Raw genomic sequence first — 19,431 nt, 5'->3', positions numbered from 1 at the left:
GCGATTGCACTATGACAAGATAAAGCCCTGCTACGCACCCCCAGTAGCTGAAGTTCCGGAAGAATCTAACATTAGTGCAGCTTCTCAGAGGGTTGAACAAAAAGAATTTGCAGTACGGATTCCAGACGATCCCATCATCTGTCGTTTGGAGCTGAATGGAAGCATGCCTGTACAAGTCGAACCTGCAACTTGGAGCAAACTCTAAAAGCGATCCTCCCGTAGTTCTTTCACAAATGTTGCCGTCGGTGTCACTCCTCGAACGGTATCTTTTCAGCAAATTCGCATGGTTAATCTTTTTCTTTCCCCGTACTTTGACTTCATAATCACTGATCGCGACGATCTTGGTTACTCGAAATGGTCCCCGCCAATGCATTAACAGCTTGTTATTGTCTGTTGGTAATAGCACCAGCACTTCGTCCGCCACGTCAAACCGTCTCTCCTTTGATCTTTTGTCGAAATATTGTTTGTAGCGTCCTTGAGATCTCTCTAATTTCTCGCGATCCACTTTAATGATCTCCTCTAGTTTCTCTCTAAGTTCGAACACATATTGATAGCTAGTTCTCGCCTCTATCTGACCCTCTTCCTCTGTCCATATCGATCTTAGAATCGTCATCGGTTTTTTAACGGTACTCCCGTATAGCAGCTCGAAGGGAGCAAACCCCGTAAACTGTTGAGGGACTTCACGGTACGCAAATAGGAAGGCATTGATATAGCGGTCCCACTGACGTGGTTTCTCGCTACATAGTCTCTTTAGCATAGTTTTCAGTTTGGCGTTGAATCGTTTCACTAACCCGTTACACATAGGGTGATATGGGCTAATAGTTAGATGTCGGATGCTGAGTAGACGTGATACTTCTTTCATACACTCTGAAGTGAACTGAGGTTCCCTATTGTTGAGTAACTCTTCTGGAACCTCAACGCGGCTATAAATATTTACGGGGCCTCCGCCACGTCCTCTGCGGTAACTTTCTTTAGCACGACGGCTTCGGGGACCTCGTAGCGTAGTCAACCAACGTAAGGCTGTATCTGTATCTGCTGTCACTAGGAGGATAGATAGGTCTAACCAAGTCGGCGACTACCCTCTTAAACGGAGTATCGACCACAAGCGTTCTTTGAAGGGGCACCCGGGGTACTGTGTCTTTAGGAGCGGTTTTTGGCATACGTCGCAAGATCTGCAAAACCTGGTCACGTCGCTTTGAATCCCGGGCCACCAGAAGTCGCTGATGATCCTGTTTCTCGTCTCTCTTAAACCCAGGTGTCCGCTCATCACCGACTCGTACGCGACCTCCATAATCTGCTTACGAAGTGTTTCGGGGTGATCACTTGACGTATCTGCTCTCCCTTATTTTGGGGTGCTACACAGTCGATACCACACGCCGTTTTTAAGTTCAAACGTCACTTCTGGGCATCCTTTCGTCTGCGCTCTGGTTTCGTCTCGGTACCTGCGCAGCGATGTGTCTTCCGATTGCAAACGCGATAGTCGTGCTTTGTCGACATCCATCCATTCCTTGTGAGTGATCGTCACCAACGAGTTGCTCCGGTCGGTCTTTAAGCCGCCCTGGTTAGCGCACCGGCCTCCCACTGATTCACTCGGGTCGTTGGAATCTTTAGCATCGAGGACGTTTTCGATAATGAGATCGTAGATCGCGTCGTGCAGGCACAAAGCCTCCACGTCTTCTGTGAGGTATGGAGTATCGATCTTTATTTTCGCCAATGGGACTTTCGTAAACGTACAGTCCTCTAACTTGATCAATCCAAACTTTTCCGTGTACTGATCTGGCTTGACCAGCTCTTGTTTCACCAGTATACCACTGCATTCCGTGTCTCTCAGTTTGTACAACCCTGTCATCCACTTTCCCCTCTCGTACTGGCATCTCTCCGTCGATCGGAAATACTCGGTTGCTGCAGGCGTTCTTCATATACGATCTGTACGGTACCTCGGTGCCGTCAGCGAGGACTAGAAACTCGTGTTTGGCGCTTGCTCGCGTTCCCAATAAACATTCGCTCGTTTTAGTGCCGGCGTCATTCGGTAATCGACCGGCTGAGTTTCTGTTCTCCGACTCGAGCCCATCTTTGTGATCTTTTTCCGCCCCCGCTCGATAAGGAGTCTTCTGGCTGCTCTCCCACATTAAAGTACCGACGGGGCTCCAACAATCCTTGGCTTCGTTTCCAAGTGCCTGGCATTTTAAGAACCGTCTCTTCCCCCGATCTCTGCAGTCTACTGCCTGTGACTGGGCTTGTCACAAATATAACAACGGGATGAAGGTTTTTCTTGTTGTAACGCTCTCTCTCTCTCTCTCTCTCTCTCTCTCTCTCTCTCTCTCTCTCTCTCTCTCTCTCTCTCTCTCTCTCTCTCTCTCTCTCTCTCTCTCTCTCTCTCTCTCTCTTATTGAAGCCGCATCGGTATCATCATTAGTCGTATTTGGTTGTTGATGTATCGGAGCATTTGACACCATTCAAAATTTCCGTTGGTGCGCTGTCAGGTAGCGATCAGCCGCCTTCGCGAGGTCTTTTAGGCTCGCTATCTCCTTCTCCTTTAGATGTACTGCTAGGTCCTTCAAACACACTTCCAAAAATTGTTCAATTAAGAACATATTTGCAACTTCCTTGGCTGGCTCGGGATTACACGTTGAAAACATCATTCATTCTTCAAGTAGTTGTTCAGGCGGTGGATAAACTGATCGGGATTCTCTGCTGGCTCTGGTCTGCTCTTTGTAAACTTGAGCCAGTATCCGTCCTCCGTTAGGTCGTATCTCTTTAAGAGAGCCTATTTCAATTGCTTGTAGTCTACGCCTGCCTCTTCCGATAACAGGGAGTATACGTCTAGGGCCTTCCCAGACAACAAGCCACTCAAAGCACCAGCCCAACGTTCTTCCTCCCATCCATTCGCCCTGGCGAGCCTCTCAAGCCTCAGAAGATAACTATCAAGTTCGTCCTTGTCGTCTTGAAAAGGCGCAATCTTTGGTAGTTTTGCCGCACTAGTATGGTTTACTCTGACGGACGTGTCTAAAATTCTCACCGCCTCTAGTTCTAACCTTTTCGTCTCTAGGACATGTGGTCGTTCTCTCTCCGCTGTCACTATTTTCCTCTCTGCTTCTTCGGCCTTTTCTTTTCTGGCCCTCTCCGCTTCTTCGGCCTTTTCTTTTCCGGCTCTTTCTGCGGCTTCTTGTACTTACCTCTTCAATTCTCGTTCCTTTTGTCTGTCTTTTCTCTCAATCGTTTGTTGATCAGTCACAAATTGCCGTAAGTCTGCTCCAGTCAAGCCCATCTTCTCCCCAATCGCGACTAGTCCCTCCATAACGAATTAACTCTACACTTTCGCCTCTGAACCGTGTTGCGTCTTCTGTAATCCGGAATAGCTGCTTTCCCGCCTGAGCCCCTAATTGTCGCACGCGAGTATTCAAGAGCCTCCGTTACGCGGAAGACAAGATAGTTCGAATCGTAGAGAGGTAGTGAATTACCGTTATCAAGTATTTAAATATTTGCACACAAGTATATATTTACAACAAACTTGTCAAACTTCACGCCGATGTTAACAGTAACTCTCTTCGTTGCTCTCAGTTACACCGTCCCTCCGTCATGGAACTTCTTCTACCTCGTCTCTCACTCTTCCTTTTTCTGTCTCCTTGCTGACCGGCGAACTGAACTCTTCAAATAACCTGCTTTTCAAAATATTATTAGCTCCTCCCCTCAATCCCATGTATAGTATCGTAGCTCCTCCCAGACTCCATATTTAGAGACATGACACTCATGACATTTGGAAGAACGTCGACTCATCTTTATTTGAGTCTAGGTGCGACGCTGCAAGCTTGGCATACCATTGAACCAGCTAGAAGTAGTAATTCAGTACTAGAAGACTTGTTTTCAGTAGATTGATGCCACAGTAGTTATATTACTTGTTTGTTTGCTTGTTTGTTTCTTTTTTTTGCACCATTAATTTTAATAAGTGCAAAGTCAGGTTATAATAATTAATTTATAAATATAAGGTAGGTGTTACCCATCCATGCAAGGCACGTTCGGCAGAATTCAGTAGATGCACATACAAGGAATGTACTTGCAGCTAGCGTTGAAAGCCCAGTAGCTGGTCTGGTACTCCAAGGAAGTGGACCAGATTCAGAAAGGCTAGAATAATGTAGATTGTTCTTTGTATGCCTTTTATGGCAATTTTTGTTAAGAGGGGGAGGGACAACTGCGTCTGATTTTAGGCTGGTAACTTATAGGCAAAGTGTGTTGCTCATAACAACAGAGAAGTTGGTTCAATTCCAATCCAGCCTTGGGGTCAGATGGCTCTTCCCCGGCGGGAGCCAATTCATAGGCTTAAGTTTCCTTTTTGATTATAATTTGACCAGAGAGGAAGAAAGTTATAAAAGACTCTAAGGGGTCATTAATGTTGCAGGGTATACGTAGTCTAAGGATCGAAGGTCATCAGGCTCATGATCTGGTAGTGTGGGTTCAATTCCCGCCCCTGATTTTATATAAGGTGTATAAGGGATATTATTCGGAGTGGTTAGCGAGTATAGCAATATTAATATTAATTGTTTATGGAGTATATCAATCTACATTGAAAACATATTATAGTCAGCGAAATACAATTCATAAAACAAATGAGCTCCAAATACACACCCTGTGTTCCCAAAGAAAGGCCAGAACGGGCGGTATTCACGCGACTGGGAAGAAAAATACCCATGCATGTCTGGAATAAGCACAAGTTCCACCTCCTCTATTCTTAGGCCTGGCTACGGCCCTGCTACTCCATACGATACGTAGCAGCGGTTGATCAACTTTTAGCCGTAGGTCCAATAAGAATCCTACGTTACCAGGGTTCACCACTCGGAGGTAGTTGATCGTGAACCCCAACACACACGCACGCGCGCGCCACACACACACACACACGCACACACACAGACACACACAGACACACACAGACACACACACACACACACACACACACACACACACACACACACACACACACACACACACCTAGAATCAATGCCAAACAATAGACTTCAGTTAGAACTTTCAACATTTTGTATCTGTTTAAGTTAATTAAAAATCATGAAACTGTTAACTACAAGACAAAACATATTCTAGGAAACGTGCACGGCGCACGCCCAACGGGTAAACTCTGCATGTCAGTCACGCCTTCAACAGCTAAATCCCCCAGTTGTTTGACAACACAAATACGACAACGACTATGCACTAACACTGCAAGAAAGACCTTCATCCCAAGACAAAAAAAACGAAAAGTAAAAAAAGGGTAACAAAACGTCGACATCGACACCGGAAAAATATGTAACTAGAGTCTATAGAACCCTAACCCCCTAAGATATATAGAACCTTAAAGTTTGCTTCACAATACACCTTGCGTCGCGACGGGGCGTCTCGCGTCAAAGGAGGCCGTTTCCGACGCGACGCACTGGAATAGAAAAAATCCTATCCAACGCGTCGCGTCGGAAACGACCTCCTTTGACGCGACGCGACGCGAGGTATATTGTGAACCAGGCCTAAGAGTCGCAGCAACTCAATAGCAAATGTGACCAGGGTATGTCTAGGAAAAAGTTGTTTTCAAAACACATGTATACTCTATATACAAAGCTTTCATATACCTATTAAATAAACTAATACAATACAACATGTACAATAAATACATCACTCGAATTTCTGCTTGTTCACTAATCAGAGAAGCAGTGAGCACGGTCATCATCCCCATTCTCTTCCACACCGACCAAGCACGTCTGTGCATGCTACCAGCTCTAAAAGAGCATTGGTCCATTATTCTGTTGACAAAACATGCCACAGCAACGTTCCACAGTAGTCGATTTTTGGCGTCAATTATAACTAATTAGGTTACACATCCAACTTGCCTTCTCACATTTCAAAGCTAGAGACTGTATCCGAGAAGTCATAAGCAAAGAAAAAGAAGACTTCATCGATACAACGACCTTCAACTCTCGAGTTTTGAGACAGGCTTCATTGCTTTACACTTGTTGAATGGGTTGCACTTGCCCAGTGAGGTCACGTCAAATTTCTAAAGCGGGCAGTGCGCCATACTTTATTCATGCACCTCCAAACGAGCAGCTGTAATTCAGTCTTTTAAGATCCTCTCCGAAATTGTAAGGCCAACGCTCACTGATCAAAACTCGAAAACAAATTTAGTCCAATCCAGAGGCATCAACAAGAACAATGTTGTCAAATGATCATGTCCGGTTGTATAAAGTTTTCATTTTTAGTTCTCCCATCTCTCCAAATTCTTGTGGACAAAACCATCGCAATTTGTGTATCTAACAACATTTTTTAAAATAACCTCTTCACACTATTTCCAGCGCTTGGCGCTGTCGGCGAGACGCTGTGCGTCAATCAGAAGCTAGAAATCACATTACAAGAACAAATCAAGACAATGAGAGAGAAAGGCAAAAGCACGAAAGCCTACCGTCTCGATTGTCGGCCGACTTGCGTGCTCTTCCGTCGTTGCCCGTCTGGCAATCTCCAAGAGTTCCAGACCCTGTCTATCATCCGGGCCCTTCGGGAATCTAGCCTTCGGGTCGAGCATCTTCAACATGTCGACGCGCTGCACTTGAATACTATCAATATAGGACTTCTACAACAACAAAAAATCAGCACAAAATCAATCACGTGACCAAACTCGATTTCCCACCAGGTCCAACTTTTTCTTGCTAGAGTACGGCGGCAGACCCGTAGCCAACTCGTACAGAATCATGCCGTAACCGTAGACGTCCATTTTCGTGCTGATATGCCCTTGCAGTGCTTCCCTGGGCATATAGGGTCTGGTCCCGACCGACGGTCCGGGGAACGGGGAATTCTGGTCGATGTCTCCGGCGAGAACTGCCAGGCCGAAGTCCGACAGCTTCGCCTCGAAATGCACACCGACGAGCACGTTGGACGACTTCACATCCCTGTGTATCACTGCCTGACGGTAGAAGTTGTGCAAGAAGTCGATACCCTCGGCGATGTTGGCGGCAATGGACAGGCGGACCGTCCAATCTAACGCGCGCGTGCCGTCCTTGCAGTCCAGGCGATGTGACAGCGCACCTGCAATGCGATAGGCGTAAGTATACAGTATGTAAATTATTAGCACAGTTAACATCAATAAAACATATAAATAAGTAAATAAATTCATTACTCAATACTAACCGAGGCGCAGAAGCGACTAGGAATAGTGATACCGGCCGGAGACGACCAAGCGACCGACCAACGATGCGCGCTAAGCTTAGATTGTTATCGTTGGTTTAGTTAATATTTAACTTCAAATACCTACTATGTAATATCACGTACCGTGCTGCATGAATTCATAAATCAAACAGAGCTCGGGACCGTCGCTCGAGAACCCGATCAATTGGACGATGTTCTTGTGAACGTATCTGTACATGCGCAGTTTTGAAATCCATCAAGCATCAGCAAATGTAACAAACGTTAACGAATACCTCGTCAAGATGTTCATCTCTGTGCTGAACTGTTTCCTGCTCAACTCGACTTGCGCGGGATTGAGGCTCGACGCCTGCAAAACAACAAACTCTAGACAATCGAGTTCATCGCCCTTATCTGCCATTGCGCCTACTTTCTTCAAGCGCTTTATTGCCACATCGAATTTGTCTCCGGTCTCCGAGTGTAGGACACCGTAGTAGACGGTTCCGAATGATCCGGAGCCTAGGCGCCTTCCGCCTTCCTTCCTAGGACGGTCGTTGAAGCAATCGGTCGACCTCTCGATGTGATAATATTTCGACTCGAAAATAGGGTGAATCTGCAGACAGACAAACGTCGTCACAATGTGTGGTACTAGTCGCAAGATCCACAACAATGCTTTGATGCAGGTTGATGCAGTGCTATACCAATACCCGACATACATCTAGACATATTCGTACATGTATGGCTCTAGTACTCTAGCCTCTTGCACAGTCAAGTCCTTCTTAACGCGCGCGAAGAGAAACGAAGCCCGCATACAAAGTAGTCGCCTAATGTCACTCAGCCCCTTTTGCTCCTGTCGTGCGCGTTAAAACGAACTTGTGCATAAGAAGACACCGCAGGACACATGAGTTTTACACAATGTGTAAAACGATGCTTAGATCAAACAATAAGTCATTATAACGACATATATGCATTCGTCAAAATTGAGATGACACATTTTGCATCAAATGTGTAGCCGAGCAATGAGTTTCACAACACCAAACAGATCAATCCAGTGACCAGACACACACACACACACACACACACACACACACACACACACACACACACACACACACACACACACACACACACACACACACACACACATGTCTGTCTAGCCTATCTTTTTTCAGATTGATGTAATCCTTCTCACATTCCCAAACAGTCTTATACTCATCTGCTATTAGTGTATGTGTCCGAAACACGCTCAATCACGTTACAATCTACTTACCTCCGGTTCACGTTTCCCTTCAGTAGACGATTCCCAGTTAGCTGGCCCCGATGTTGTCCGACCATGTGTAGCGTTACCAGACAGCGAAGAACGAACCAACACATTTTCCTCCCTTCGTCTCTCACCCTTCCCAAGCGGTGCCGCCGGTGACACATCTATCACCTCCCGCGGTCGAGCCGACTCCCTACGCGAGGCACTACGCCCGCTCTCGAAACCAGAAGTAGAACTGTCTTGTAATGGCGACGGAACGTTGAGCAGTTCTGACTCTATCACCTCCCGCGGTCGAGCCGATTCCCTTCCAAGAGTCGCCACAGACGGCTCAGAAGCGCGGACGACGGGCGTCCTACGCGAGGCACTACGCCCGGTCTCGAAACCAGAAGTAGAACTGTATTGTAATAGCGACGGAACGTTGAGCGGTTTCACCCACGGCGTATTAGCCGTCGCATCGGCAGTAGCGTTGGGGCTTAGAACCGACATGGATGGATTCGGGACTAGAGTAGAACGGTCGAGGTCCGTCTCTACACTTGCAAACGACTGTTCTTGCCTTGCCACATTCCAGTTAACCCCAGCAGAGTTCAACACTTTCTGTTCTTGCTGCGTTCGAGTCGAAATAGAAGCCTCCAACATCGACAATCCACCCTGAGCGACAAGTTCATCATTACTAAACACGTACCGGTACATTACCGTACCCTATATTATCTCGCTTTCAACGGTATGGCGTTGTAAGTACAAACATTACGAGAAATTGATGCGATAGCAACTGCCGTTATAGGGGCGGCGGAGTGACGCGCAGTACATGAACTACGATGGTACTGCATGTTTGCTGACATTAGAGTTTGTACTCAAAGTTGGGGTGCCCGAGCCTCCCCCCCCAACTCCGCCGCTCCTGCCGTTATACGATATGTGATATACTTATCAAGCCGACTGGTTAAAGAAATCACGTGCGGAATTGCTCAAACCCTATTGGTCAAACGTTCCGCTCCGTTACGTCAAAATACCATCCTATTCCAACGCAACGCAACGCAACGTAACGTATCCTAACGTAACGTCACCTGCTTCACAGACAACGCTCGCAACGTGAGGGTATGTTACGTTAGGAGTATGTGAACCGGCCTCTACGCTGGCCTGACGCTCAGCTTGTGTAAGCTACTGTAAACCATCCCTAACTCGTCAAAAAGACACCACCGTTTGACTTCGATGTCCAACATCACTGAGAACTCGCGTCATAACGGCATGTCGTTACATACATAGAGCAACAGCGTTCACTTACCATCGAGTCCTGTCGACCGACGCCGAGCCACGCAAACAGCATCTTCGGTGGTTCTAGATCTTGTCCTCTGTCGTTGAAAACAAGAGACATGTCGTCGAGAGACAACGACGTAGTCATTCCGGACACGAAGTCGCAGCGGTCGAACGCGTCGTCGTTCTCGTCGCAAATCGCGCCGACCAAATCGAATTTCAAGCCATTCATGCCGTCGTGTTGCTGTAAAGATCCCAAAGTGTCGAGTGTAAATTGCCTCACTTCGTCGCACACCGTGCTCGTCAATGACGACGCGATCGTGTTGCTACCACGAACGTCCATACTCAGAATGACGTAGGAACGTTTGTATACGACATCGAGAGTGTAACCCGGTTGGACACAAAATCGCGATCGATACTTCGACAGTCGCCAACCGATCGGAAAGCGGCGCATCAACTCGTAGGAAAGTTTACAGAATAGACTGTAGGGAATTTCGATTCCCAATTTGCTTCGAATTGCGATCGGTGTGACGCGGTTGCTTCCCGATTTCATGTAATCATCTAGAGACGAAGGCATTAAGTCTGGAACGACCGCAGACGGTAGAGTACCCATGAGTCGATTTGGTGTTTTTGTGGCGATGTCGACGTAGACTGGTTGTGTTAATCTGTTTGATTGGCTTTCCAAGAGCAAGCAGATGCCACAATAATTCATCATGGAAATCAACGTGCTTGTTAGTCGGTCGTCGCTCTCCTGCTGAATCATTAACTCAATGAGACTCCGTTTTGTCAAACCGTCCTTTTTCAAACTAGCCAGATCCGAGAGAAACTCGGGTGGAATGAAGGCCGGACGAGTGCAAATACACGAGTCGATGCTCTTACACATCCAGTCAAGATTAAACACAATGTGACTTGCATCCAAACCGAGAGGATAGAAGAGTACTCCCTTTTCGTGGAAGTATTTCAGCTGTTTGTCGACATCCGACTTAGAAATACGTGCGCGTTGAGTCTCTATAAAATTGCTGGCTTCCGTTGCGACTTCCTTCTGTCTCCGCTTCAACAAAGCTAGTTCGCGTTCATTAACACTTCCGGACGTTTTCCAGCTTTGCGCATAAGCACGCAGCCTAGAGCGTATACTGTAAACATCGTCGTCGTCCTGATGTTCCTCACCCGTGCTTTTGTTGACGTAAAAGCAAAAACGTGACGACGACGCAGGCCTTAAGCGACACTGAATTCTATTTAGAGCGCTTGCAATACCAACCTCAAAGTCGGTCTTGTGCGGTTCAGTCATGTCGTCAGTAATTAAGCCGATGACCAAGAGAGGAATGCCGTTACCATAAGCGTTTGGTGAATCTTCCGGCGGGCCCTTAGCGACAAGCAGCGAGGCTAAACTACATAAGCTTTGATAACCGTTACAATCACCTGACAGTGTCGCGTCGACGTCCATTACGACGACGTTAAGAACGAGGCGCGTCAAAAGCGGATGACAGGCGAGTTGCCCGTCTAGACGGCCGAATCTTCGAACTTGTACAATGACACGTTCTTGCTGAGGGAGCGTCGACGGCTTATCGTCGGAGAGTTTTCGCAAATCGCGAGCACTCCTTTGCGTCAGTTCCTCGTTTACGGCCAATTGGTACCACGTGGTCACAATCCCGTATACTGATCCACTGACATCCCAATTACCTTCTCCGATAACGTTAACAGCCAGATGACTGTCCTGTTCGCCTCGAATGTCGCTCAAAACGGGCAATCCTTCCGGACAGTTGCTAAATATTTTGCCGATTATCGATACCGAGAGCTCTGCACGACAATAGGGACGCAACGCATTAGAAAAAAAAACTAGAAAAAAGAATTTAATGAACTGCATTACGTAAGTGAACGTCGCTGGTTATATTCGATCCTCGCACGTAGTCTTTAGACGGCGGAATATCACGTCTCGACAACAGAGTGGCGGTCGCGACCGATTGGCCGTCCGTCCGGTCTCCTCTTTGAACGAAAGAGCGGCTGAAGGTCGATGGCTCGCCTCTCTCGTTAGGTCGACACGGAGCCGCTGCAGCCCCGCGAAACTGCTCCATATGCCAAGACGAGTCTCCACAGCATGTCTGTGTTTGTTCAGCAGGTACCGTTATTGACGGTCTGAGGTATCCGTCGAGACACAATTCTTTACACGCGTTGTCTACACTAGACGAATATGGGTTCACTCTGCTGCTCTTCGCATCAACAAACGATTGCCTGGAGCAAACAATCGTATCCTCAGTGAGAGCGTCGTTAGCCGGTTTTTCTCTCCCCCCTTCGATAATATCAGTGAGACTGCCAACGGCAGTCGTGATGCACTTCTGTTTAAGCACTACATTGTAGGTCTCGAGTCCCGTAGCTGTGCACGTGTGCGGAAAGGACGACGTCGTTACGAGCACATGCAGTGCGTTAGAAAACGAGAGAATTTGTGGCGGCAACTTCGACAATTTGTCGGCATCGTCCCACACTAACAAGCGTCGACCACTGTAGTCGTTACGCCGCACGAAGTGGTCAAAAGTCATCGACCCCGTTGTGGAAATAGCCTAGATTGAAAACATATGCTGGTTAATTAATTCTAACAAGTGAGATCACGTGACCTTACCGCGTCTGAGATAACTAGCAATAGACGAACCGTTTTGGCGTCAAACACGAATATACCGCCAGGATACTCCTTTCGGTGGTATTCCACATATGTGAGAGCCAAGTTTGTCTTACCAACACCCGGTCTACCCATGATGAACTGCAATGCAAAATCGTCCAGACAACGCGCCATTGAAATCAATCACATGCAATACCTGCACGATGGGACCGGTGGATTTACTGTGATTCCGTTTGGCCGCTGACAGAAAGTAGTTTTCGACCGCTTGCAGATCTCCGCATGCAGCAGTGTTGACATCTTGCCAGAAATCGGACTGTGCAAGAAACCAGACGTTCTTCAAGCTGTTCAGATGTTCTATTAAGAACGTTCAAATATAAGGCGTCGAGCACCACGTGGTTTACCGAATGACAAACCTGAATCGGTAGTGCCAGTAATAGATAAACCTGTTTCTCTTGTTTGTCCTAAATCCGTGTTTCCTGCTGGCAGTTGTATATCTGTTTGTTGCAAACCTGATTGTGCGAGCACTTGTAAACCTGTTCGTTTTAAACTTGTTCGTTGTAAACCTGTTACTTCTGGCTCTTGAAAAGCGGGATAGTCAAAGAAGTCTAACAAGTTGTCATTCCAATGAGAAGGTAAATGTTTAGAACAATCAAGGGTTACTCTACGATTAGATACAGACTGCACACGGTCTTGCAATCTGCTCTCGGTCACTTCAAGTCGACAAGATCCACTACCGGTAGAGGCACCTTCAACTTTCGAAACAGCTGCAATCATCTCTCGTTTCACATTGCAACTCACGCCTTCCTCGAAAATGACGCCCGGCTTCGCAAACTTCGGCCTCGCTAACGAAAGAGAAACAGACCGTTGTTTCTGGTTGATCAAGACGAAACTACAAGTCCCAATTGGCCTTGAATAAGACAGAAATTGCGCAACGTCTTCGTTGCCTAGTTTCTTCAAAATCCTACAAATCACGTCGACAGAACGTACAAGAGAATCAGATATTGTGCAGCAGCGTAACGAAAGAAACGCAGATTTCAACATATACAGGATGTTAGTTTTCGTGTCGTTCAACACGAAGGAACGGCATCCCAACGAAGACGTTACCTTTGGGATATCATTACTACTGCTTTTCACCTCAATTTTAACTTCATATTCTTCCCGCAGAGCACTGGGGACAAAGTACTCAATATCCTGCTCAGACGTTTGATGTTTTGACACAATATCGAGCAGTTGTGCTGCTTCTAGCATTTTGCTGCGATCTTCATCTTTCAGATCGCGGAAGAAATAATTGGCAAGCTCTTGCGACATGATGCCTTTCTTGGTAAGCATATCGAAGTCCTTTTGAAGATTAGCAGGCAAACCCTTAGAATGAAAAGGACAGAGACGAGAGAGAGAGGTGAACACCCACTGAGCATCAATGAATACACAATGTTGAAGGATTGGAGATGATGAAAAGTAGACCACAATAGAGAAGTTATGCAAATGAGAGAGAGCATCAGACACTTCAATGGTCGACTTCATTAAACATTGCTCTACACCTACTTGTAACAACTTTAAAAACGGAATGATCTTGTCATGTGACTTGTCTCTTATTTCATACACCTTATCTTCAATCAGTAACCAGTTGACTGGAATCAGTTCTTGTGTACAATGTTGCTCTACCTTAGATATTATCAACTTTCGTAGTGCAACTAATTCAGGGTCTTCTTTCCTTCTGTCAATTACAAAATGACAATTATTTACAAACAAATAAGATATTCTAGTGTACCAATACCGGAATATTCTGGATAGCCGTGATGGTGAATGTGACTTTGTATTGTCGATACAGAAACACAACTCTGACTTAAACAATGATGACTGGCTTTCTGGTGGCCGACGGTAAACATGACCTGTGTATGGCTTGTCACGTAACATTCTGTTGAGAACTGCATCTTGTTTTCTCATCACTTCTTCTTCTTTACCAACAATTTTATCAGCATGAGTGGCTGCAAAGATAGCAGGTGGAGACACACAATCAAATACTGAGCCAATGCCTTGAGTACTACTCTTTACTACAGCATTTCCAGTGGACTCTGTGTTGCTAAAATAGAAAAACAAATATTGCGTCACAAATTCCTCAAACTCAATTAGGACGTCCTTGTTTTCTTTGTACCTGACATTTGTAAGTTTCTCTTCAGATTCACTCCTACTCTCATCTGCTAATTGATGATGTTTGGACACAGAACTGACACTGATGGCAGACAAGTGATGCTTGATCCAGTCCTTGTTGTATTTCATGTGATGAAGCTTCACTTGCAAGTGCTGATAATCACCTTCAACATTGAGTCGAACTGATGACTGAGCTTCAGCTTCCAGTGGTATTGACACATCATATACCATGAGATAGACAGAATTGGAAGCCACAAATGGAGCGAAGCTTGAAAACAAGTTTTCTTGTCCACCGTGGTCACACACATGAAGATCCTTTCCAAGAAGCTCCATGTTTCCAGCAGTGCTTATTACAGAGTTACACTAGAAAACGTAGACGTTTAATAAAGTTGAAATAAACTAGATTATACAAGGCAAAGCAAACTATCAAGCCCACCTTCCACAATTCCAAAGAATCCTTCAAATGTACCCATTTATAACTCAAACTGTAAATTTCACGTGGTGACAAAAGCCACCGAATTGATTTGCACGGTTCCAGTTCGTTCTCATTCCAGTCAACCTTCGCAAAATGTAACATATCCTTGCAAGCCTGTATAGAGAAGTACAGAATCCGTTCCACCTCGTGAATAAACCATATTGAAGACTCATAGGCAATGTCGAAACTGAAAAGCAGATAAAGGATATAATTTATCCGGACGTCTCCTAAATTAAAACTGCAACAGAAATCTGTTAGTTTCGTTTGTTGATGAGGATCAGTTCGAGCACTTATAGTGTCCATCAAATGCACTCTCGCATCTTTCATCCATGAGACCACGTCACTCGAATTATGACAGAATAGATACTTTGCCGTGCCACGATGGAACTCCCACGAGCAAAGAATATGCAACACGTGGCGATGGTGGGGGTATCTCGACTGGTGGTGACTTTCACTGTCATGTAAACAGACACAAAATTGCGACATCATGTCAAACCAGTCAAGAGAAAAAGGTTTCTGCACAGAACAAAGAAAGGCGACTGCTTCTGGAGTATCGAAAATAACGGTTTCGCAAAGAGTCTGCCAAATACCACTTGATATCAACCTATTTCCAACTTCCGTGTTACAGTATCTTGTTGGATGCAACATTCGTCTTGGCCTTTGCCTCAACAGCACACCATCTTTGCCGTATCGTAACGATCCGGCAATTTTGAACAATACAGATGCACTCACTTTCTTTAAATACATTATCAGCTGTCTTATCTTCCCATGTTTATGACGTCTATATGTTTTGTTCTTCTCATCTGGTTTTAACTTATCAATCATCTTCTTGACTTCCAGATTCCAACTTAATGCCTTTATCATCCCGGTAAAATATGTCATACTAGAGAAAGCCGTTGCTAAATAACACAAAAATTATAATAAACACACTATAAATTGAAACCAACAAGTAAAGCCGGACGTATACCTTTTATAAGCGAAAAGCGTAAAAATACACATGAAAAACTGAGCAAATGTGTCACTTTATGGTACATTTCACACAAATCTCGACATAAGTCTAGTGGCTGGAACTGCAGAGAAGCATTACATGTATTCATAGCCAGCTCCAACCAAGTTGATGTTTCTACACCTGCTAGCAAAGCATGCTTAGCCAATGAATACGGTCGAGAAGCAAGTTGAAATCGTACATCAGTTAAAAGACAAATTAAGTCCATTTGCTTGCCTGGCAGATGAGACAACATAGATTTCCAAATATCAGTTAGTTTACGTACTAGCTCATCTTGCTGCTGCTTGAAACGTTTCATCATTGTGGACCGCCCCAATGGATATATATTCAAAGTGTAACCTTCTGCTGTCTCGTGCCATTCAACTAAATTGTGTGAAGACAAAGTTGAGACACACAAACTGTATTCATACTTGGCAGATTCACTAAACACACGAAGAAGAACTAGCTTGTCTGGAATGTACAGAAACGATACATATTCAAGAAGAGATGACGCTTTAGGATTGTCTCTTGCCACCAACTCAAGGTCCACATGAAATAGCAGATGAGCATGACTAAAAGACATCATAAAATTTCTCCTATTTTTTACATCTTCGTCACGTTCACTGATATTCAACTCATCAATATCCCTGTCACTCAACCATTTCAAATCAGCAAGTTGAGTCACATTAGCTTCCATAAGCACATCATGTAGCAACAACATCTTAGAACACTCGGAAATTTTTGTAAGTGGCGGTGCTTTGCAGTCTTGTAATTTAATCTTTAGACTCTTTCGATAGACAAATCGAATTGGAGAACGTAAAACAGAAGGTGAACTTAAAGAGAAACTTGTGAGCTGTAAACAGACATAGACAACGTGGTCACTGTTGACACAAAACTACCAGTAATGTGAGTTCAAGTGTTTACATTGTGCATAAGTGCGTTTGCCAAAAGTGATTTCCCCCGTCCGCTCATTCTTTTGATCACCTACATGAAATACACAAAATCAGTTAACACCAAATGTTGCATTTACACTGACAAACAAACACACCACAACACAGGACGTAAACATCTGTGGAGCTTTTTCTCCCCACAGTGTGTTGGATAAAATTGTCAACTCTTTCTTGCGACCACAAAATTGCTTCTCTTCAATTACCTCATTGAGCAACAACACTATACCTAACACACAAGCAAGAGATCACACATATTAGTCTTACAAGTCTTTCCATAGGATTAGCATTTGCTACTGGTAGTGAATTACCACATGCTAAGTTAACCAATTATAGCAATGAGCAAACAATCCAACCAACATACAAGCTTCCAGCAAAATGTAACAAGATCAGACTATTCTAGACTTGGTAAAGCTGCTTGGAAAACATGCATTCAAAATATACAAATGTACAACACCACGTCACAACATTATAGTCTCTTACTCGCAATGACTTTCTTCTTCTTCTGCTCATGATCAATCTGTTTTAGCTCAGCGTTTACTTTCTCTATAGTTGCATTGTCTCCTAGCATCAACCGCTGTGTGTATAGCATCTTACGTGCTCGTTCCTTCTTTGTATGAACCTCCGGTTCTATCATCTCAAGATCACATCTGCTCATGCTGAGATGACCAGCCAAATCATGCCACTTGTCAACCACCATGTCAGACAAATCAAACAGCTGAGCCTTCACTAGCCTAACAACTGCAACCTCTAAAGCATATAAAATATATTTTCACATAACTGGCTGCATATCGATTTGAACACATCACGTACTGATCACAGACTTCTTTTTAGTGATAACTTTTTTCAGAAATGCAGGTGGAGTGGCAGCAGCATAAGCTTCAAAATACACTGGCTTGCAGCTTTCTGTGTGGTAGCCAGATATTACCGTCATCACAACAGGCAATCTAAGACTGAAACTGTGAGTCGCTTGTTCCATGAATGAATGGGCAACTTTATCAATAACGTTGACATCATTATCTGCCATTCGTTGATTCACTTTTGCTATGTCAAGTCTCTCAGCGTCGATGAAGACTGATCCTATTGATGAAAACACAACAGTAAATTTCTTGTCTTCACGTGGAAATTCACTTGAACATTACCAAACAACTCTCCTTCAGTTGCCTTGTATTCCCATCGCTTGCCTCCTGCATATACCAATAGCTTATGCTCTCTCCACATCTTCTCTAGCACCTCATCACTGTCACGTTTGGTCAAACCCAAAAGTTTGGATTCCACAGCTGTAAGAAGTTTTCTCTTAGTGATGCCTTCTTTCTCTAAAATACATTCTAACAGCAGCTCCTTCACATATCGTGGACTGGTACGATATGCTACAGCAAGAAGACATGATGACCACTTGTGACTAAAAAGCGTATTCAGTGCTGCTGAAGAAAGACATTCGTCTAATTCCTTGTAACAAGCATGAAATTGAACCATTTGGTCTTCCTTCCCTAACCCTCCACATTCTGTTGTTGTTCTGCTGTCAAACACAACTGTCCCATATTCTTTTCCTCTGTATTTGTCTTCTTCTCCCGCACAAATGCACGGCATTGTAACCAAACCAACAGCAAAATGTTTTGCCACATCAGGAACAAGCTTCGCAGACTCAATATGACCCGACCCCACCTGAGCTACTACGGCTACATTCAAAGACAAATTATTCCATCCACGACATAAAGGAAAGTTGTAAGGGAGGCCAGTGCAAGCTCCTTCAAACTTGGTTTTTCTTTCATGTTCAAACACGTGATGTGCAGCCTGCAGCTCTGACTCCGAAGCACAACCTAACAGCAAATCCAAAAGACATCGCTTTGCCATCTCAACATCAATGGCCCAACAAACGTAGAAAGAATTAATCAATAAGCTGTTGTTGACTTCGACTTAACTTGTACAATCACCTTCACCTAAATCCATAATTAACAAATTAAACACCATATGCTAAAATCAAATTAATTAACAACACGAAAATGTGCATGCTATGGTACTGTTACAGGATTTAGAGTTTGCAACCCTATCATACTAGATAACTTTAGTCTTTAACTAAACACCATCTGATACATGTTAATTACCTTAACAGACATAAAAATGTGCAAATTGAAAAGACACCTTTTGCACCAATAGTAGAAGATGCACACTCTGAATTCTGTGATACTAGTATACCTTTATTCAATAAATGCCAACGCACCATTTCATGACGTAACAGAACAACCGTGTGCATGTGTACTTCCTAGTGTAGATTGCAGTCCCGGATGCACGTCATCCCACCACCTTGCGGTCATGGCATGTCTCTAGGGACGTCGTAGGCGTCACTAGGCGTTGACTACAGGAAACGACTGTACCGTTGCATCTTAGCTAAATTACCGTGCACTACGCAGACCGCAGTTGACGTAGAAGCATATGACGCATTGCAGCTTCAACTGGGAAGCTGTGTACGCGTTCAAAAGCGAATGATGCGCTACAAGTGCCATTTCTGATCCGCCATTACACTGCGACGCTTCATAACATAGCTAACTGCAATCTCTTACCAACGCTTAATTGACAACAGCCTAGAATCCCAAAGTTGAGAAGTAC

At 44.7% G+C, this 19,431-nt stretch overlaps 2 protein-coding genes across 2 annotated transcripts; both read right to left on the bottom strand.

Annotated features, from left to right (window-relative positions):
- Nucleotides 1–5,548: 5,548 nt before the first annotated feature.
- LOC134189611 (uncharacterized) lies at nucleotides 5,549–12,208 on the bottom strand. The gene is made up of 9 exons (XM_062657941.1): nucleotides 11,526–12,208; nucleotides 9,690–11,455; nucleotides 8,420–9,058; nucleotides 7,580–7,762; nucleotides 7,446–7,519; nucleotides 7,297–7,382; nucleotides 6,659–7,053; nucleotides 6,434–6,601; nucleotides 5,549–6,367 (listed from the first exon to the last, which is right to left on the bottom strand). Exons 1-9 carry the CDS (start codon nucleotides 12,190–12,192, stop codon nucleotides 6,317–6,319), a joined length of 4,029 nt encoding a protein of 1,342 aa, XP_062513925.1. The 5' UTR covers nucleotides 12,193–12,208; the 3' UTR covers nucleotides 5,549–6,316.
- Nucleotides 12,209–12,626: 418 nt separating this feature from the next.
- Nucleotides 12,627–18,678, bottom strand: LOC134190349 (uncharacterized). The gene is made up of 10 exons (XM_062658802.1): nucleotides 17,967–18,678; nucleotides 17,638–17,904; nucleotides 17,308–17,574; nucleotides 16,926–17,053; nucleotides 16,802–16,861; nucleotides 15,860–16,730; nucleotides 14,854–15,791; nucleotides 14,422–14,780; nucleotides 14,044–14,349; nucleotides 12,627–13,983 (listed from the first exon to the last, which is right to left on the bottom strand). Exons 1-10 carry the CDS (start codon nucleotides 18,676–18,678, stop codon nucleotides 12,627–12,629), a joined length of 5,265 nt encoding a protein of 1,754 aa, XP_062514786.1.
- Between the last annotated feature and the right edge of the window lie 753 nt (nucleotides 18,679–19,431).

The sequence above is a fragment of the Corticium candelabrum genome, chromosome 14 (assembly GCF_963422355.1).
Source record: "Corticium candelabrum chromosome 14, ooCorCand1.1, whole genome shotgun sequence".
Taxonomy (NCBI): Eukaryota; Metazoa; Porifera; class Homoscleromorpha; order Homosclerophorida; family Plakinidae; genus Corticium; species Corticium candelabrum.
Note: the sequence above shows the minus strand (reverse complement) of the source record. Positions and strands in the feature narration are given on the sequence as shown.